Source organism: Geotrypetes seraphini, chromosome 8 (genome assembly GCF_902459505.1).
Source record: "Geotrypetes seraphini chromosome 8, aGeoSer1.1, whole genome shotgun sequence".
Lineage (NCBI taxonomy): Eukaryota > Metazoa > Chordata > Amphibia > Gymnophiona > Dermophiidae > Geotrypetes > Geotrypetes seraphini.
The window spans coordinates 64,493,698-64,508,846 of record NC_047091.1 but is presented as its reverse complement, the minus strand read 5'-3'; the positions used below and the strand labels follow the sequence as shown (position 1 = coordinate 64,508,846).

The 15,149-nt window shown below is 45.3% G+C and overlaps 1 protein-coding gene across 4 annotated transcripts in view; it reads right to left on the bottom strand.

Annotated features, from left to right (window-relative positions):
* The window catches only part of LOC117364971 (cathepsin W-like), a 96,290-nt gene that overhangs the window by 30,003 nt on the left and 51,138 nt on the right, over positions 1-15,149 (bottom strand). For all 4 annotated transcript variants that reach the window (XM_033954732.1, XM_033954731.1, XM_033954730.1 and 1 more), the window contains 3 exons: positions 11,004-11,123; positions 4,919-4,983; positions 3,319-3,403 (listed from right to left, as the gene is read on the bottom strand). In XM_033954732.1, the coding sequence (XP_033810623.1) occupies positions 3,319-3,403; positions 4,919-4,983; positions 11,004-11,123 (270 nt within the window). The remainder of the gene's footprint in view (positions 1-3,318; positions 3,404-4,918; positions 4,984-11,003; positions 11,124-15,149) is intronic.

Here is a 15,149-nt window from a genome sequence, read left to right as displayed (position 1 = left end):
TTCTTTCCGACGTTAGAATTGACATCGGGCGGCGAAAGTTGGTCGGCCCCGTGCAGAAGAGAAGCAGGGAGATGGCTTGTTCCCGATAGCAGCAGCAGCAACAGCCTATTCCGCGGCGGTGGTGGCATGGGGAGGCAGGAAGGAAGAAAGAAAGAAGGTGTGTGTGGGGGGGGACAGGGAGCCAGAAAAAAAAGCAAAAAAAGGGGCACAGAGGAAGGAAGGAAGAAAGAAAGAAAGAAAGAAAGAAAGAAAGAAAGAAGGGGGGGGAACCAGAAACAAAGCAAAAAAAATGGGGCACAGAATCAGAGAAAGACAGACATAGAGAAAGAAAGAAAAAGTTGGGGGAGGGAATGAGGTCTGGAGGAGAGGAAGCATACAAGAGGCTGAAAGAAGGGAAGAAGTATTGGATGCACAGTCAGAAGACTAAAGTGCAACCAGAGACTGATGAAATTACCAAACAAAGGTAGGAAAATGATTTTATTTTCAATTTAGTGATCAAAATGTGTCTGAATTTATATATGCTGTCTATATTTTGCACTATGGCCCCCTTTTACTAAATCGCAATAGTGTTTTTAGTGCAGGGAGCCTATGAGCGTCGAGAGCAGCGCTGGGCATTTAGTGCAGTTCCCTGCGCTAAAAACTGCTATTGTGGTTTAATAAAAAGGATGGGGGGTATATTTGTCTATTTTTGTATGGTTGTTACTGAGGTGACAATGCATAGAGTCATCTGCCTTGACCTCTTTAAAAAACCCAGAATAGGAATGATAATTAACATTTTCTCAGCGTATAGTGTGCTTTGTGTTTTTTAATTTTATTTTTGGTAGATCATTTTGACTTGGTCATTTTAAAGTAGCTCGCAAGCCCAAAAAGTTTGGGCATCTCTGAGCTAGAGCGTTGAAACTGTGTATTTCTATTTTATCTCCCCTTTTACAAAACTGTGGAGCGTTTTTTAGCGCCAGCCGTGGTGGTAGCAGCTCTGATGCTCAAAAATGAAAAAAGCTTCCATTGATTCATTTTTGCACGATTACGTTTTGAGCAGTGCTATGGTTGTTACCTTTCTTCAGAATTAAGTTCTTTTTCTGGCGGGGTCTCCTGAAGCAGACACCGAAACGGGGCCGCGTCGGGACCCTGATGAGCTCTTGCTTCGTAAAATCAAGTCAAGCTAAGTTGAAAGTATTAGTGGCAACCTGATTTGCAAAAATAATTTCTTTTTGTTTTGACCTATATGCATACAGTATTTTCAATTAATGCAATTAAGTAATTAAGTGACATAAACTCAGTTGAACCAATTTTACACCTCTGAGCTGGTCTCGCTTTTTAACATTGATTAAGCAATGATTGGAAGACAAACTCTTTTTCCAAGAGGGGGTAACCTCTCCCTCTTCAGAGTTCTATATCTCTGAGCTAAGTTTTTGTATAAGCGAGCCCTTCTCTTAGGTTGTGTATATCACTGAGTCAGTCTATTTCCTCAATAGAAGGTAACATAAGAACATAATAGCCTTACTGGGTCTGAACAATAATCTATTTAGCCCAGTATCCCGTTTTTGGGGAGGCCAATCCAAGTCACAAGTACTTGGCAAAAACCCAAATAGTAGCAGCATTCCATGCTACCATCCCATGTCTGTCTCAACAGCCGACTATGGACTTTTCCTCTAGGAATTTGTCCAAATCTTTTTTAAAACCAGCTACATTAACTGCTCTTACCCCAGTGTTCCCTCTAAGCTGCGCTGGCGTGCGCTGGCGCACAAAATATTACATCCAGCGCACAAGTTTCACGTCACAGCGCACGGCGGGCAGGGCGGCGAGAGGAGAATCGGGCGAGTTGGCTCATAACTTGCTGGCGCCCGATATTTTAGCGCACAGCGAAAAAAATTTTGCTCACAACACCCGCCCGCTTAGAGGGAGCACTGCTTACCACATCATCTGGCAATGCATTCCAGAGCTTAACTATTCTCTGAGTAAAAAAAATATTTCCTCCTATTGGTTTTAAAATTATTACTCTGTAACTTCATCGAGTGTCCCCTAGTCTTTGTAAATCTTGATGCAGTAAAAAATCGATCTACTTGTACCAGTTCTACACCACTCAGGATTTTGTAGACTTCAATCATATCTCCCCATAGCCATCTGTTTTCCAAGCTGAAGAGCCCTAACTTTTTTAGTCTTTCCTCATACAAGAGGTGGTTTTCAGCTTTCCATGTTAATCAGGAAGTGTGTTTGCCTGCCTTTTAACTGACAGGTTCCAAGACACAGGACTGCCTGTTGAAGAAACTGGATGTGGGCAGAGTTCTTCTGTGTTATCTGGAGGTCACCAAAGAGTTTTGTCTCTCTGACCATTTGTTTGTGCCACGATTTCCAGATGAATCAGTAGGGCCAATGTATGAGCTTACATTCTTTCTGGGAAACAGTCTCCTGTTTCCATCAAGGTGCATTCTTCCAGGAGTGTGGCTTCTTTGTGGGCTGAAGCTAGATCTGTCTCTCTTGAGGAGATCTGCAGAGCAGCAATGTGGTCTTCTCTTCACATGTTTGCTATGTTCTACCAGGTGCTCATGGCAACAAGACAGGACTCTGCCTTCGGGACCTCAGTCTTAAGGGTTGGTGCAGCAAGCCCACCCTAGCTTTTTGGGGGACTGCTTTTGTACGTCCCTACTGTCTAGAATGTCTCACCTATTGCACTGGAAAAAGAAATTATCTACTTTCTCTGGTAAGCTCTTTTCCAGTAGATAGGTGAGACATTTTAGACTCTCGCCCTGTCTTTACTGTATCTGCTTACAGTTTTCAGTCTGTTTATGCTTCTCCAAGCTGATTCTTGGATGCCTGTCAGCTCTTGGAGACTGGGAAGAATTTGTATGTTTCCATTTATTGGGAGTAGTTTCTGAGCTCCTTTGAAGCCTATGTTGGCAGTTAATGGCACTGTTTAGTTACTGTTTGAGCAGAACAATTTGTTTAAGCCTGTTGCTACAGATGCCTGTACTTCACAGGTATTGGGTGGCTCTACGTCAGGGTGTCAAAGTCCCTCCTTGAGGGCCGCAATCCAGTTGGGTTTTCAGGATTTCCCCAATGAATATGCATGAGATCTATTTGCATGCACTGCTTTCATTGTATGCTAATAGATCTCATGCATATTCATTGGGGAAATCCTGAAAACCCGACTGGATTGCAGCCCTCGAGGAGGGACTTTGACACCCCTGGTCTAGAATGTCTCACCTATCTACTGGAAAAGAGCTTACCAGGGTAAGTGCATAATCTCTTTTTTATCTAGTCAGGTTATGGATCCCCCTTCTGTTCCTCTGTGAATTCTCACCCTGTACTCAGACTCACCACCAAAGCCGACAATGAGAACCACATGTGCAGTGTTTGGATCACAGTCTCCATTTCTGGGCCGAGCTACACCTCCGTTGTAATGCTGAAAAGACATAGAAGTAGTGAAAGTGCTGCATTACAGACTGTGTTAATGACAACAGAAGTATGTATTCAGGAAGATTACAGATGGAGGGGAACAGCCAATCTTAATTTTTAACAGGTATTATAGGGTAAGGGTAATAGTATAGCCTGACAGCCAGTTTTGGTGGGTATGATATTTTCTCTGCCCTACCCCGTGCCACCTCACAACTCAAAATCTAAATGCTTTAGTTAATGAGGATCCCTAAGCTCTCTCCCTTATTCCATTCTGTCCTTTAATCCATATCCCTCTTTCTCCCTTCCCCTCCCTGTGTATATTTCTCTTTTCCACTTCTTTGTCCTCATGAACAACCTCGCTTCTCTCCTCTCTCTTTCCAGTTCTCCATGTCTCTCTCTATCCCCCCCCCTTGTACTCTGGTTCCAGCTTCTCTCTCTTCCTTCTCTCTACCCCCATGTATAACATTTCTACCCCCTTGTACAGCATCTCTCCCTCCTGCCCCAGCTCTAACAATCCTCCCTCTCCCCAATCCATGCAGAATCTCTCCTACCCAACTCCATGTCTAGCACTTCTCCCTCTCTCTATCCCTATATCCCGTGCAGCATCTCACTCCTGCCCCACTCCACCCCATGTCCAGCAATTCTTCCTCTCTTCCCCTATATCCCATACAGCATTTCTCCCTCCCACCTCACCCTATATTGAACAATTCTCTCCCTTTTCCCCTACACCCCTTGCAGCATTTCTCCCTTTCATCCTACCCAATGCTGAGAAATTAACCCTCTCTTTTGCCTCGCTCATGTGCAGCACCTCTTTCCTTTCCTCCCATGCATTTTCCACCAGACTCCCCTCCCCTCCCCCCCCCCCCCCCCTGTTACACACACACATCAATCCCTTCACATATTTTGCTATCAAAGGGTTGCCAGCACCAGCATTGATACTCAAATTCTGCCTGCAGCTAACCAGGAAGTTGCTTCAGTAGGAGCAGTATGTGCAGAGGTGAAGCTTCCGGGTTAGCCCCGGGCAGCATATAGAAAGCACTACTGCCGCTGGCAACTCTTTGATAGAAAAAGTTGTGAAAGAAGAAGGGAGGGAGATGCAGGATTGAGTGTCAGTGTGGTCAAGGGTGCAGAGGTGCTGGGTGGCCCTGAGCCTGAACTGGGTTAGAGTTATCAAATAGCTCTAAAATCATCAGGAAAGGCTGAGTTGTTCCTCTTATTAATATACGTGAGCCCCCTATGCACTTGAAAACTATAAAACCCAGTATGTAGTGGTGATGAGCTGACTGAAACAACTGCTGGACCAGAGGTTCTCAGCCCAGTCTTTGGGACACACCTAAGCAGTCAGGTTTTCAGGATATCCATAATGAATATAGATGAGAGAGATTTGCATGCACTACTGGCATTGTATAACAATCTCATGCATTTTTATTTTTATTTTGGATATATTAGGTTGAGAAACCTTGTGCTATTAGTACAGGAGCCAAAATGGTTGAGGATAGAGGCAGTAGATGCTTGTACTAACCTTCAGTGTTGGCATATTTATGGTGACAGTGATGGGACCCGAAGATGCTACCCAGTTGGCCATGTCTTCTCGCAAAAACAAGAAAGAAAAAATCTTTTAGAAAGTGTTCCTGCAATGAGAATCTAATAGCAGATGCAGTCCTCTAGCCCAGGGGTAGGCAATTCCGGTCCTTGAGAATCACAGGCAGGTCAGGTTTTCAGGATATCCACAATAAAGATATATGAGATGGATTTGCATGCACTGCCTGCTTGATATGCAAATCTATCTCATGCATATTTATTGTGGATATCCTGAAAACCTGATCTATATGTGGTTCTCGAGGACTGGGATTGCTTACCCCTGCTCACACCTTGGCCCATTCTCTCTTCCTGTTTTACTACTGCAGACCCTACTATTCCCTTTAATATCTCAATTAGAGAATGACATGGTGACAAATTTAGTCACTGTTCCTGTCCCCACAGGAAACCATCCCCATGTCATTCTTTTAAGGAGTGAGGGAAGAATTAGAGTATGGATGGGCACAACCACTTATACTCAAGCCTTGCATTGAAGGACTGAGGTTGAGATAGACACAAAAGAAGGACATAGGATGGTTTCCTGTGATTATCCCTGGGGACAGGTACGGTGATGAATTTTGTCACCGTGTCATTCTCTAATCTAAATTACTGAGGATCCTTAGTGTCTAGTCTAGCTTTATTTATTTCTTCTAATTTATTGCAGTATATACTATTCTGGTGATAGCTACAGTAGCAATAGCATTTCCCTCACTCCCCCTCTGCTGAGGACACAACCAACATTCCTCATCCCCCACCACTACGGATCCTCTGATTATACCGGGCTTTATCCTTCACTCCCCCTGTGCTGAAAATGCTCTATTTATCCTAGGCTGTACATTTCCCACTATGGATGATCCTCTGTGCTTATCTGAGGCTTTATCCCTCTCCCACAGCTGAATGTTCTGTGCATCTTCCCAACATTTACTTCACATTTTCCCCCACTGCTGAGGATCCTTCATGCTTATCCCAGGTTCTCTTGAATTCCATTTGTTTGTATCCCCAACACTGTTCGGTATGTTTACACTTCCCTTCCATATTCGCGAATTCCATATCTACGGATTCGCTTATTCGCGGTTTTAAAACAAAAAAATCTTTTTCATTTTTCAGGCGATTTTAAGCCCTGTAAGCCCCCCCCTTAAGCCTGGTCTAGCGGGTTTTCGGGGCAGGAGTGATCTTCCCACGCTCCTGCCCCGTGCAGATCGCTCACAGGAAATGGCTCGAGAGACTACGGGAGCTCAAGGCAGCCATTTCCTGTGAGCGATCTGCACGGGGCAGGAGTGTGGGAATATCGTTCCTGCCTGAAAACCCGCTAGACCACCAGGTAAGCCTTAAGGGGGGGGGGCTTTCAGGGCTTAAAATAGCCAGGGGAATTGGGGGTTAGGGGCAGAACCGGCCTGAATGTTATTTGCAGTTTTTTAATATTTGTGGGCTGGCTCTGCCCCTAACTCCCGCGAATACGGAGGGGGAAGTGTATATGGAAACTATGTAGTTATATACAGTATATAAATTTTAAAAATAATAAACCATTCTATATACACTTCCCCTCAATATTTGCGGGAGTTAGGGGCAAAGCCCCCACCTCCCAGACTCCTCCAGAACCTATATAGGTCTGACTCTGACCCACCCCCTTCCCTCCTGCCTCCCGAACCCTTCCACCACTTTTTAAAGCCTGATGGTCTAGTAGTGAAGTGGAGCAGGAGTGATCTTTGTATGCTCCTGCTCTGTGCAGAGCCGCAAACAAAAATGGCTGCCAAGTGTGAAGCTAACTCATGGTGCTCTATGTCAGGCTAAGCTGAGGCTGAGGTCTGCTGCATCGTGGTAGCAGTGTTTGTGACTGCAAAGTAGATGCTAACTCTTGTTGTAGTAGCACTCTGATCTGATCTTGGAATGTAGGAGCTGGTACCAATGGAACCAAAGGTACAATAGGCTCGGGCTGACGTGAAGGTGAAGGTGTCTTCATTGAAGGAGAGATCACCTGTAAAGATTGAGAGCAGTCTGGACTGTTGGTGCATAAACTGTTGATATTGCTTATGCACTGATACTACATAAGCAATATCAACAGCTTATGCACTGGCAGGACATCGACACTTTTGCAGCATGGAGATGAAGCAGAGGCCTAACTGGATGGTGAATGGTGCCGACAAAGAGGACCCAGAACCTCTTCAATACATAGCTAGGAACTACTCTGAAGCAGGAGTCGATGCTGGCAGAACCTGAGATGCTGGAACTGACTCCACTGACATTGTTGAAATTGAACTGAAAAATTTTTCAAATTGAATTTGACAAAACTTTTTTGTAATCGACCGTAAAGGTTACCAAAAAAATACCCCAGTGTTCAGGACCAAGACACTGCACACACCAGCTGAGATGGTCCTGTACACCAAGAACACTTCTTGAACCCACTTGGTGTCAGAGACATTGATGGAAAAACCTCTGATGCTAACTCAAAAGGCTCATTTGTTGGGGTGGTTGCGTGAAAAGGTAAACAAAAATCAGTTGACACTCCCAGCAGAACCGGAGGCTTTGAACCATCCAAAGGACCGAAAAAATGAAAACTTTGAAAAATGAAAGAAAACAAAAATAAGTAAATTAAATGAAAAAAATATGACTTATAATGAGGAAAAAAAGGTACAGGAGACACAGAAAAAAACCAACAACGCGAAAATTGACCATACCCAGAAATGTTTGGAAAAACAATTTCTTCACTTCTCAAAAAATAAAGAGCTGAGGGTCCCAAGTGCCATTGGGTAGGAAGGCATACACATGGTACGGACGGTGTTGAAGTTTTAAAGAAACAGTATACTTTGGTGCCTCTCTATGCTGGGTTCCATGGATGACATCACCCATATGTGAGAATATACTGCTTGCTTGTCCTTTGATAACTTTTTTTTTTTTTTTTTTTTTAAAGTCACCCTTCTTGCCATTCATTGCTTGGGCACTGACAGGAAGTGTGACATGTCTCAAAGATCTGTCAATTACTGCTATGACTTTAATGCAGCAGTAATTTGCATACTCATTGCATTTAACATGTTACAATAAGCTAGGGGAGCTAGTTTTACTCTAGAGCTGTGGCTTTACAACAAAGCTTTCTGCATTGGCCTACAGAGCTGCGAAATTGGAATTCTGACAACTAACTTAGGGCTAGATTCACATAACTGCCCGATCGTGACCCGACGCAGTGTTCCCGCTAAGCTGCGCTGGGGTGCGCTGACGCACAAAATATTACCTCGCAGCGCACAAGTTTCTCGTCACAGCGCACACAGTGTAGAGCACAGTTCTTCAACCGCCGGTCCGCAAACAAAATCTTGCCGGTCCGCGAAGGATTCGGTCCCCGCCGCAACGAAAGGCCGGCGTCAGCTGACTTGCAACTTCCTGTTGCAGTCGCTGTGCCGGGACTCCTGCCTTCGCCGGGACTCCTGCCTTCCACCGCGTTTGCCTCCTGCCTTGTCTCCGCACCTCCAGACCAGCAGCGGCAGCTGTGTATGCTTTTAACTTCGGCACAGAGCTGCCCCTAATCAATAGTTTAGCGCGGTTTCATAAGGCAGCCTCGGGGCCTTTGCTAGGCCGGCCCACATCGCATCATCGAAGCGGGCCGGCTATCAAAGGCCCCGAGGCTGCCTCATGAAACCGCGCTAAACTATTGATTAGGGGCAGCTCTGTGCCGAAGTTAAAAGCATACACAGCTGCCGCTGCTGGTCTGAACTCTTGGGCCGCTGAAGGAGGGCAAAAAGCAGCTGTCCTGGAGGTTTCCCTTCCTCTCGCCTTTACAGGTTCCTTTTTTCCACCTTTTTTTTTTTCCTTCAAACGGCAACGGGCCCCAGCATCGACATCAATCAAGTAAGTTCCACTGTCAATCAAGCGGTTCTGCTCGGCCAAAGCTTCCCCTGTGACATGAGCCACCCTCAGGGGAAAGAAAGTGACCCACAAAGGTGAGGGGAAGGGGGGCAGATGATGGAAGTTGGGGGGGGAGAGAGAGAGAGAGAGAGAAGGGGCAGATGATGGAATGGAGGAGATGAGAGAGAGAGAGAAGGGGACAGATGATGGAAGTGAGAAGAAGGGAGAGAGAGCAGAAGGCAGATGGATGTCAGTTGAGAAGGGAGAGCAGATGCTGAATGGAAGTGGGGAAAGAACACATACTGGATGGAAGGAGGAGATAAATAAAGGGGGAAGAAAATAGTAAGATAATGGAGGGGTGAGGGAAAGGGGTGACAAGCTGTGTGTAGACACAGTGAAAAGAGGGAAACGGGACTAAATAGTAAGAAAGAATTTAATTTAGATGGAGGCAGAAAATAGAGAAGGAAGACCAGAGAAGAAAAGGGAAGAGAGAGCAGAGAATGATCAGATCTGAGTGGAGGAAATGAGAAGAGAGATATGCTAAAAACCACAGGGGGGAGGGAAGGATAGAGATGCCAGACCATGAGGGGAACAGAAGGAAGATGATGGATGCTAGACCAAATTGGGGTGTGGGGGGGGGCAGGAGGAGAGATGGCAGGGAAAGACAGACAGTGAATGGAAGGGGCAGATGCTGGACTGAAGAGACAGAGAAGGTTATCATGCTGCTGTACCGGGCCATGGTACGCCCTCACCTGGAGTACTGCGTCCAGCACTGGTACTTTAAGAAGGACACGGTACTACTCGAAAGGATCCAGAGAAGAGCAACTAAAATGGTTAAGGGGCTGGAGGAGTTGCCGTACAGCGAAAGATTAGAGAAACTGGGCCTCTTCTCCCTTGAGCAGAGGAGATTGAGAGGGGACATGATAGAAACATTCAAGGTACTGAAGGGAATAGACTTAGTAGCTAAGGCAGGGAGAACGAGAGGGCACTCTCTAAAGTTGAAAGGGGATAGATTCCATACAAACGTAAGGAAGTTCTGTGGTAGAAAGCAACATATTTATTTGGCTCATAACTTGCTGGCGCCCGATATTTTTAGCTCACAGTGAAAAAAGTTTGCTCACAACACCCGCCCGCTTAGAGGGAACACTGCGTGCAGGGCCGACCAATTCATGACAGGAAAATATTCAAATGGGGGCAATCGGAGGAATGCCCCCCACCGACCGCATGGATCACTACCAAGCGATCCCGACGCATGCGCAGGCCATCTTCTTTGCCTGTATATGATCTGCGCATGCGTTTGCTGCCCATGCTTTTTTATTTTTACTTTTTTTTACTTTACTTTTTTACTCGTGAGCCTGTGGTTTTAACCCATGGGTTTAAAGTGGGTTAAAACCACGGGCTCGCACTGCAGGGAAGGGAGGCAGAGCAAAAGAATTGGGGCTAAGCAGGGTTTTTGCACAAGCGACTGGTCCTCACCAGTTGCATGTTTATAGTCCAGCCAGTCGGTGTGCCAGAAAAATGTTTAGTGAATCGCGTCCTTCCTACTTTGCATGCCCTTTCCCCTCATTTGCATGCACGGATCAGAATCGGATCAGAGGAGAGGTTACAGAATCGGGTCACAAAGAGATCGCAAACTGATCGGTACACGATCGGTTTGCTTAGTGAATCTAGCCCTTAATGTATTAGAGACCTGAAGCACTGATTTCAGTTAATAAAATTGGGGATATAGGTCAAAACCAAGACTGATCAAAAAGTCTCAATCACAGAGGGGTTGAAAAAAATTCAATCGGTCATATGCCACATGCTTTCTCCATTTATTAGGATACACATGTTTAAGATCTTGGGTCTCATAAATTCTTATAGACTAGGATCTGGGCCGCCTCTGCTATGCCTGGGCCATTGCAGTCTCTGAGATTAAATACATCTGAAGCAGATGTGCAACCACCTCTGCAGTGCACAAACGGGCAACATATTTCTGGTGTGCAGACAATATATAAACTTGCAGAGGGGATAAGTGAGAGGAAATAATGCTGTCATTCTACATTTTTTGTGTAGATCAAACAAGCTAACCAATATGTGGCCCTTAGATTGCCAAACTGATCTTTCAGGGGAATGATTAACTCGGGTTCGGTGCCTGGTTGTTCTTCAAGTCCAATCCAATAGACAGGGTATTCTGGTCCAAAGTTGGGACTCACAGGTCTCATTTTTTAACAGCATTGCGAAATCATGGATCCAGGCTTCAGAGGGTTTTTTCTGCTTTCGACATTTCTTCTTCTTTGCCACATAGGGATAGTCCTTTTCACTCATCAGGCCACCTATGGGAAGAACAAACAATTTGGGGACAAGCAACCAATCAGGACACTGCAGCTAATGTAAAATAAACTGGGACAAATGGGAGGCTTTGACCAGCAGAAATGACAACAGACTGCCAAACAGTTGCAAAGTAGCAACAGTACAGAAGCTTTAATCTAATATAATAAAACGCTAGCCGCGCATGCGCACTCCATCTGCGTGTTCTGTTTTCTGTGTGCTGTAGGGCACCGCAGGTAGGAGTGCGCATGCGCGCAAAGCTCTCTCTCTCTCTCCCCCCGAGGTGAACTTCGGCCGCCGCAGCTGTCGGCGGCCCGAGGCGGATGTCGGCGGTTGTCGGCAGCTGTCGGCAGCTGCAGGCTGCGGCGGCCGAGCCCAGACGGCATTTAAAAATAAAACAGGCAAGTTTTTAAAGTCCTGAAAAGCCGTCGGCCATGAAGTATGCAGGCGGCATACTTCATGGCCGATGGCTTTTCAAACCCCCCCCCACCGCCGCCGCTCTACCTTTTAAAACCCTCCACCCACCCCCACCCCCAGCTTTGTGGTTAAGGCCTGGCTTCTTCGGGCAGCAGCAGCGTTTAAAATTCGTTACTGTTGCCGGCTTCAGGCCTTCCTCTCTGGCGGATCCTGCCTACTTCATGTTTTCATGAAGACAGGACCCGCCAGAGAGGAAGACCTGAAGCCGGCAACAGAAATTAATTAAAATGCTGCTGCTGCTGCCCGATGAAGTTGAAGGAGGAAAGGGAGCTGAGGGGGAGAGAATGGTAGGGCACGGAGGTAAGGAGGAAGGTATGGGGGGGAGGAAAATGCTGCACAGGGAAGTGGGGTGGGAGGGAAATGCTGCAGCACAGGGAAATGGAGGGGCAGAAAAAGGAAGGGAGGCATACTGCTGGGCAGGGGGAGCAGGAAAAAGAGGTTGATGGACAGGGGGGCAGAAAAATGAAGGCAGGCCTACTGCTGGACAGGGGGAGCAGGAAGGAGGTGATGATGGACAGGGGGGAGGTAAAACAAAGGGAGAAGGGCTGCTGCTGGATAAGGTGAGCAATGATGGGGTGGTGGAGGACACAGGGGAGGTAAAAGGAAGGGAGAATGGACAGGGGGAGCAGGCAAGGGGTGGTGGTGGACAGCCAAGGAAAAAAGAAAGAAAGAAAGACAAAAATACAGAAAGCGGCTAAGGAGAAAGAAAAAAAAATAAAGACAGACACGCACACATATATTCTACCACCCGTTAATGTAACGGGCTATAAGACTAGTGCACAAATAAATTACAATGCCCAGCTTAAATGTCATCACCTGAGACTGGGGTCTAAAGTCTTCCCGAGTTCAGCAAATGCATTTTGCTCTCAAGAAAAGGCATGTTTTTGTTGTCATGATTCATTTTGAACTTGAGATTAGGGTCTCTGCACTGAGCTTTTCTCTTTTCATGAGTGGCTCAACAATAATTATTCGCTTGTGTTCTGCCCCCACTTTGTGCGGGCATTTGCTCAGTTTCTTATATCAGAACAAGTGAAAGTGTTTTATGTTAAGATATATGAGTAAGGTGTTTCTCTGTAGACTTGGTTCCCCAGAGGGCCTTGCTTCTCCCAGAGAGCAAGGCTGCATTCACAGAGCTGTGGCCCTGTCCTTCTCCAGTGTGAGAGAGAATTGTTGCCATATTTGAGACTGCATGGCTGCATGAGAACCTTGAGTTAGCATTATTCTCCCATCAGGTTTTTCAGCCTTTATTTCTAACAATCTAACACAGTTTAGGTTTATATCTAAGTCTGGAGAACAGTGTTATTTCCACAGGGTGGACACTTCCCCAGCTTTCCTCTGAGGTGCTCAATCTGTATATTTTGGAGGAAAGGTGGGAGAGGGGAGATATGATAGAGATATTTAAATGCCTACGTAATGTAAATGCATATGAGTCGAGTCTCTTTCATTTGAAGGATGAAGTTAAGAGGTGATAGGCTCCGGAGTAATCTAAGGAAATACTTTTTTACAGAAAGGGTGGTAGATGCGTGGAACAGTCTCCCAGAAGAGGTGGTGGAGACAGAGACTGTGTCTGAATTCAAGAGGGCCTGGGGTAGGCACGTGGGATCTCTCGGAGAGAGAAAGAGAAAATGGTTATTGTGGATGGGCAGACTAGATGGGCCATTTGGCCTTTATCTGCCATCATGTTTCTATGCACTGATAGAGTAAGAAGATTTTTGACAATCTTGAACTGCATTGAATCCATCTAATTGTGTTTATTATTCAAGTTATTAAAGAAAGTTGTTCTAATCAGTTCAGAGTTTTGCTGATAACACTAAGATTACAGGGTTGGCTGAATAGGAGCCTCTTAACAGTTACCAATAACTCAGAGTGAGTTCAATAGTGCTTAGGAACTCAGAGGAGTCTTTGCTTCCAGCATAAAAACCTGAGAACACAAGAACACAAACTAAAACTCAACCCAGATAAAACCAAATTCATCCTCCTCGAAAATGACAAAGTCCCAACCATAACCAATTTAGAACTTAACTCAATCAACTACCCAATCCAAACCACCATAAAACTACTAGGAGTGACAATAGACAGATGCTGCACTATGCAACTGCAAATAAATAAAACCATACAGAAATCCTTTGCAATAATGAGAAACCTGAGACAAGTCCGGAAATTCTTTGAAAGATCACAATTCCAGCTCATAGTGCAATCCCTAATCCTAGGATTGCTAGACTACTGCAACATCCTCTACCTCCCCTGCCCTGCCACGATGACCAAGCAACTACAAACAATCCAAAATACTGCTCTGAGACTCATCTACTCACTGAGGAAACATGATCATATCACAGAAGCCTACATCAACTCACACTGGCTACCAATCCAAGAAAGAATACTATTTAAATTCTACTGCATGATATTCAAAACCCTAAATGGAAACAGCCCAGCCTACCTAAACAATCGCCTCATCCAAGCAACCTCAACCAGACATAGAAAAACGCACTCCCCTTTCACACCTCCCCCGATCAAGGAAGTAAAACGGTCAAAACAATACGACGGCCTCCTAGCCACTCAAGCTGCAAGAATGGATAACCAAATCTCCAACCTACTGTTAACCACCCCAGACTACAAGATTTTCAGAAAACAAATAAAAACTATACTCTTCAAGAAAGCCCTGAAACAGTCCTAACCACACCCACTCTTAAAACCTCTTACTCTTAACAACACTTTTACCTATCAAATGCTATCTAAAACCCATAATCTCACCATATTCTTACCTCCTAAAGACCTCCAATTCCCTTTGGTAACTCTTTATCCAATGTTTATTACCTTAAAAAATTCAATGTCATCGCTTATTCAACTCCTTTTAATTTGTATGTAATTCCTGTTTTTTTAGTTAGAATGTAATCCGCCTTGAACCGCAAGGTAATGGCGGAATAGAAATCACTAATGTAATGTAATGTAATTCAGACAGCATAGCTTGCTTGTTTATTGTAAGTTTCTAAGATGTTGCTTTCTTGTTATTCTGCTTTGGCCCATGTGTCTTGCTACTGTGGTACTTTGTTCTATATGCTAATTCATTCGTTCAATTTTCTAGGTATTCAAACATTTTCCCCGTCTGTCCCGGTGGGCTCACAAGCTATCCAATATACCTGGGGACCATGTGACCTATCCAAGGTCACAAGGAGCAATGTGTATCAGAAGACTTAAAAAATCTGGACCTTTTCAGTGATAACAGAACAGAAAAAAAAGGTCCTGGGCAAAAAAGAAGTGCTTTTTTTAAATCTAGACCTGTTTCAATCACAACAAAGTCAGAAAAAGGTGCCCCAGCTGATCACTGGACATAGGTGTTGATATGGGCTATCACTCCCAAAAATTGTCTTGCCTCCCCAAAATCAGCATATTTTTCCCACAGCTCCTTCTCCCCTACAAGTCTGGTATCTCCCTTCCCTCTGCTCCCCTCCCCACGAGCCCTACCAATTTGCATGTTTGCCAGCATCCTGGCACTGTTTTACATGAGGCTGTCTTGGCCAGCCCCGAGGTCTTTCCCCTCTGTCACAACTTCCTGT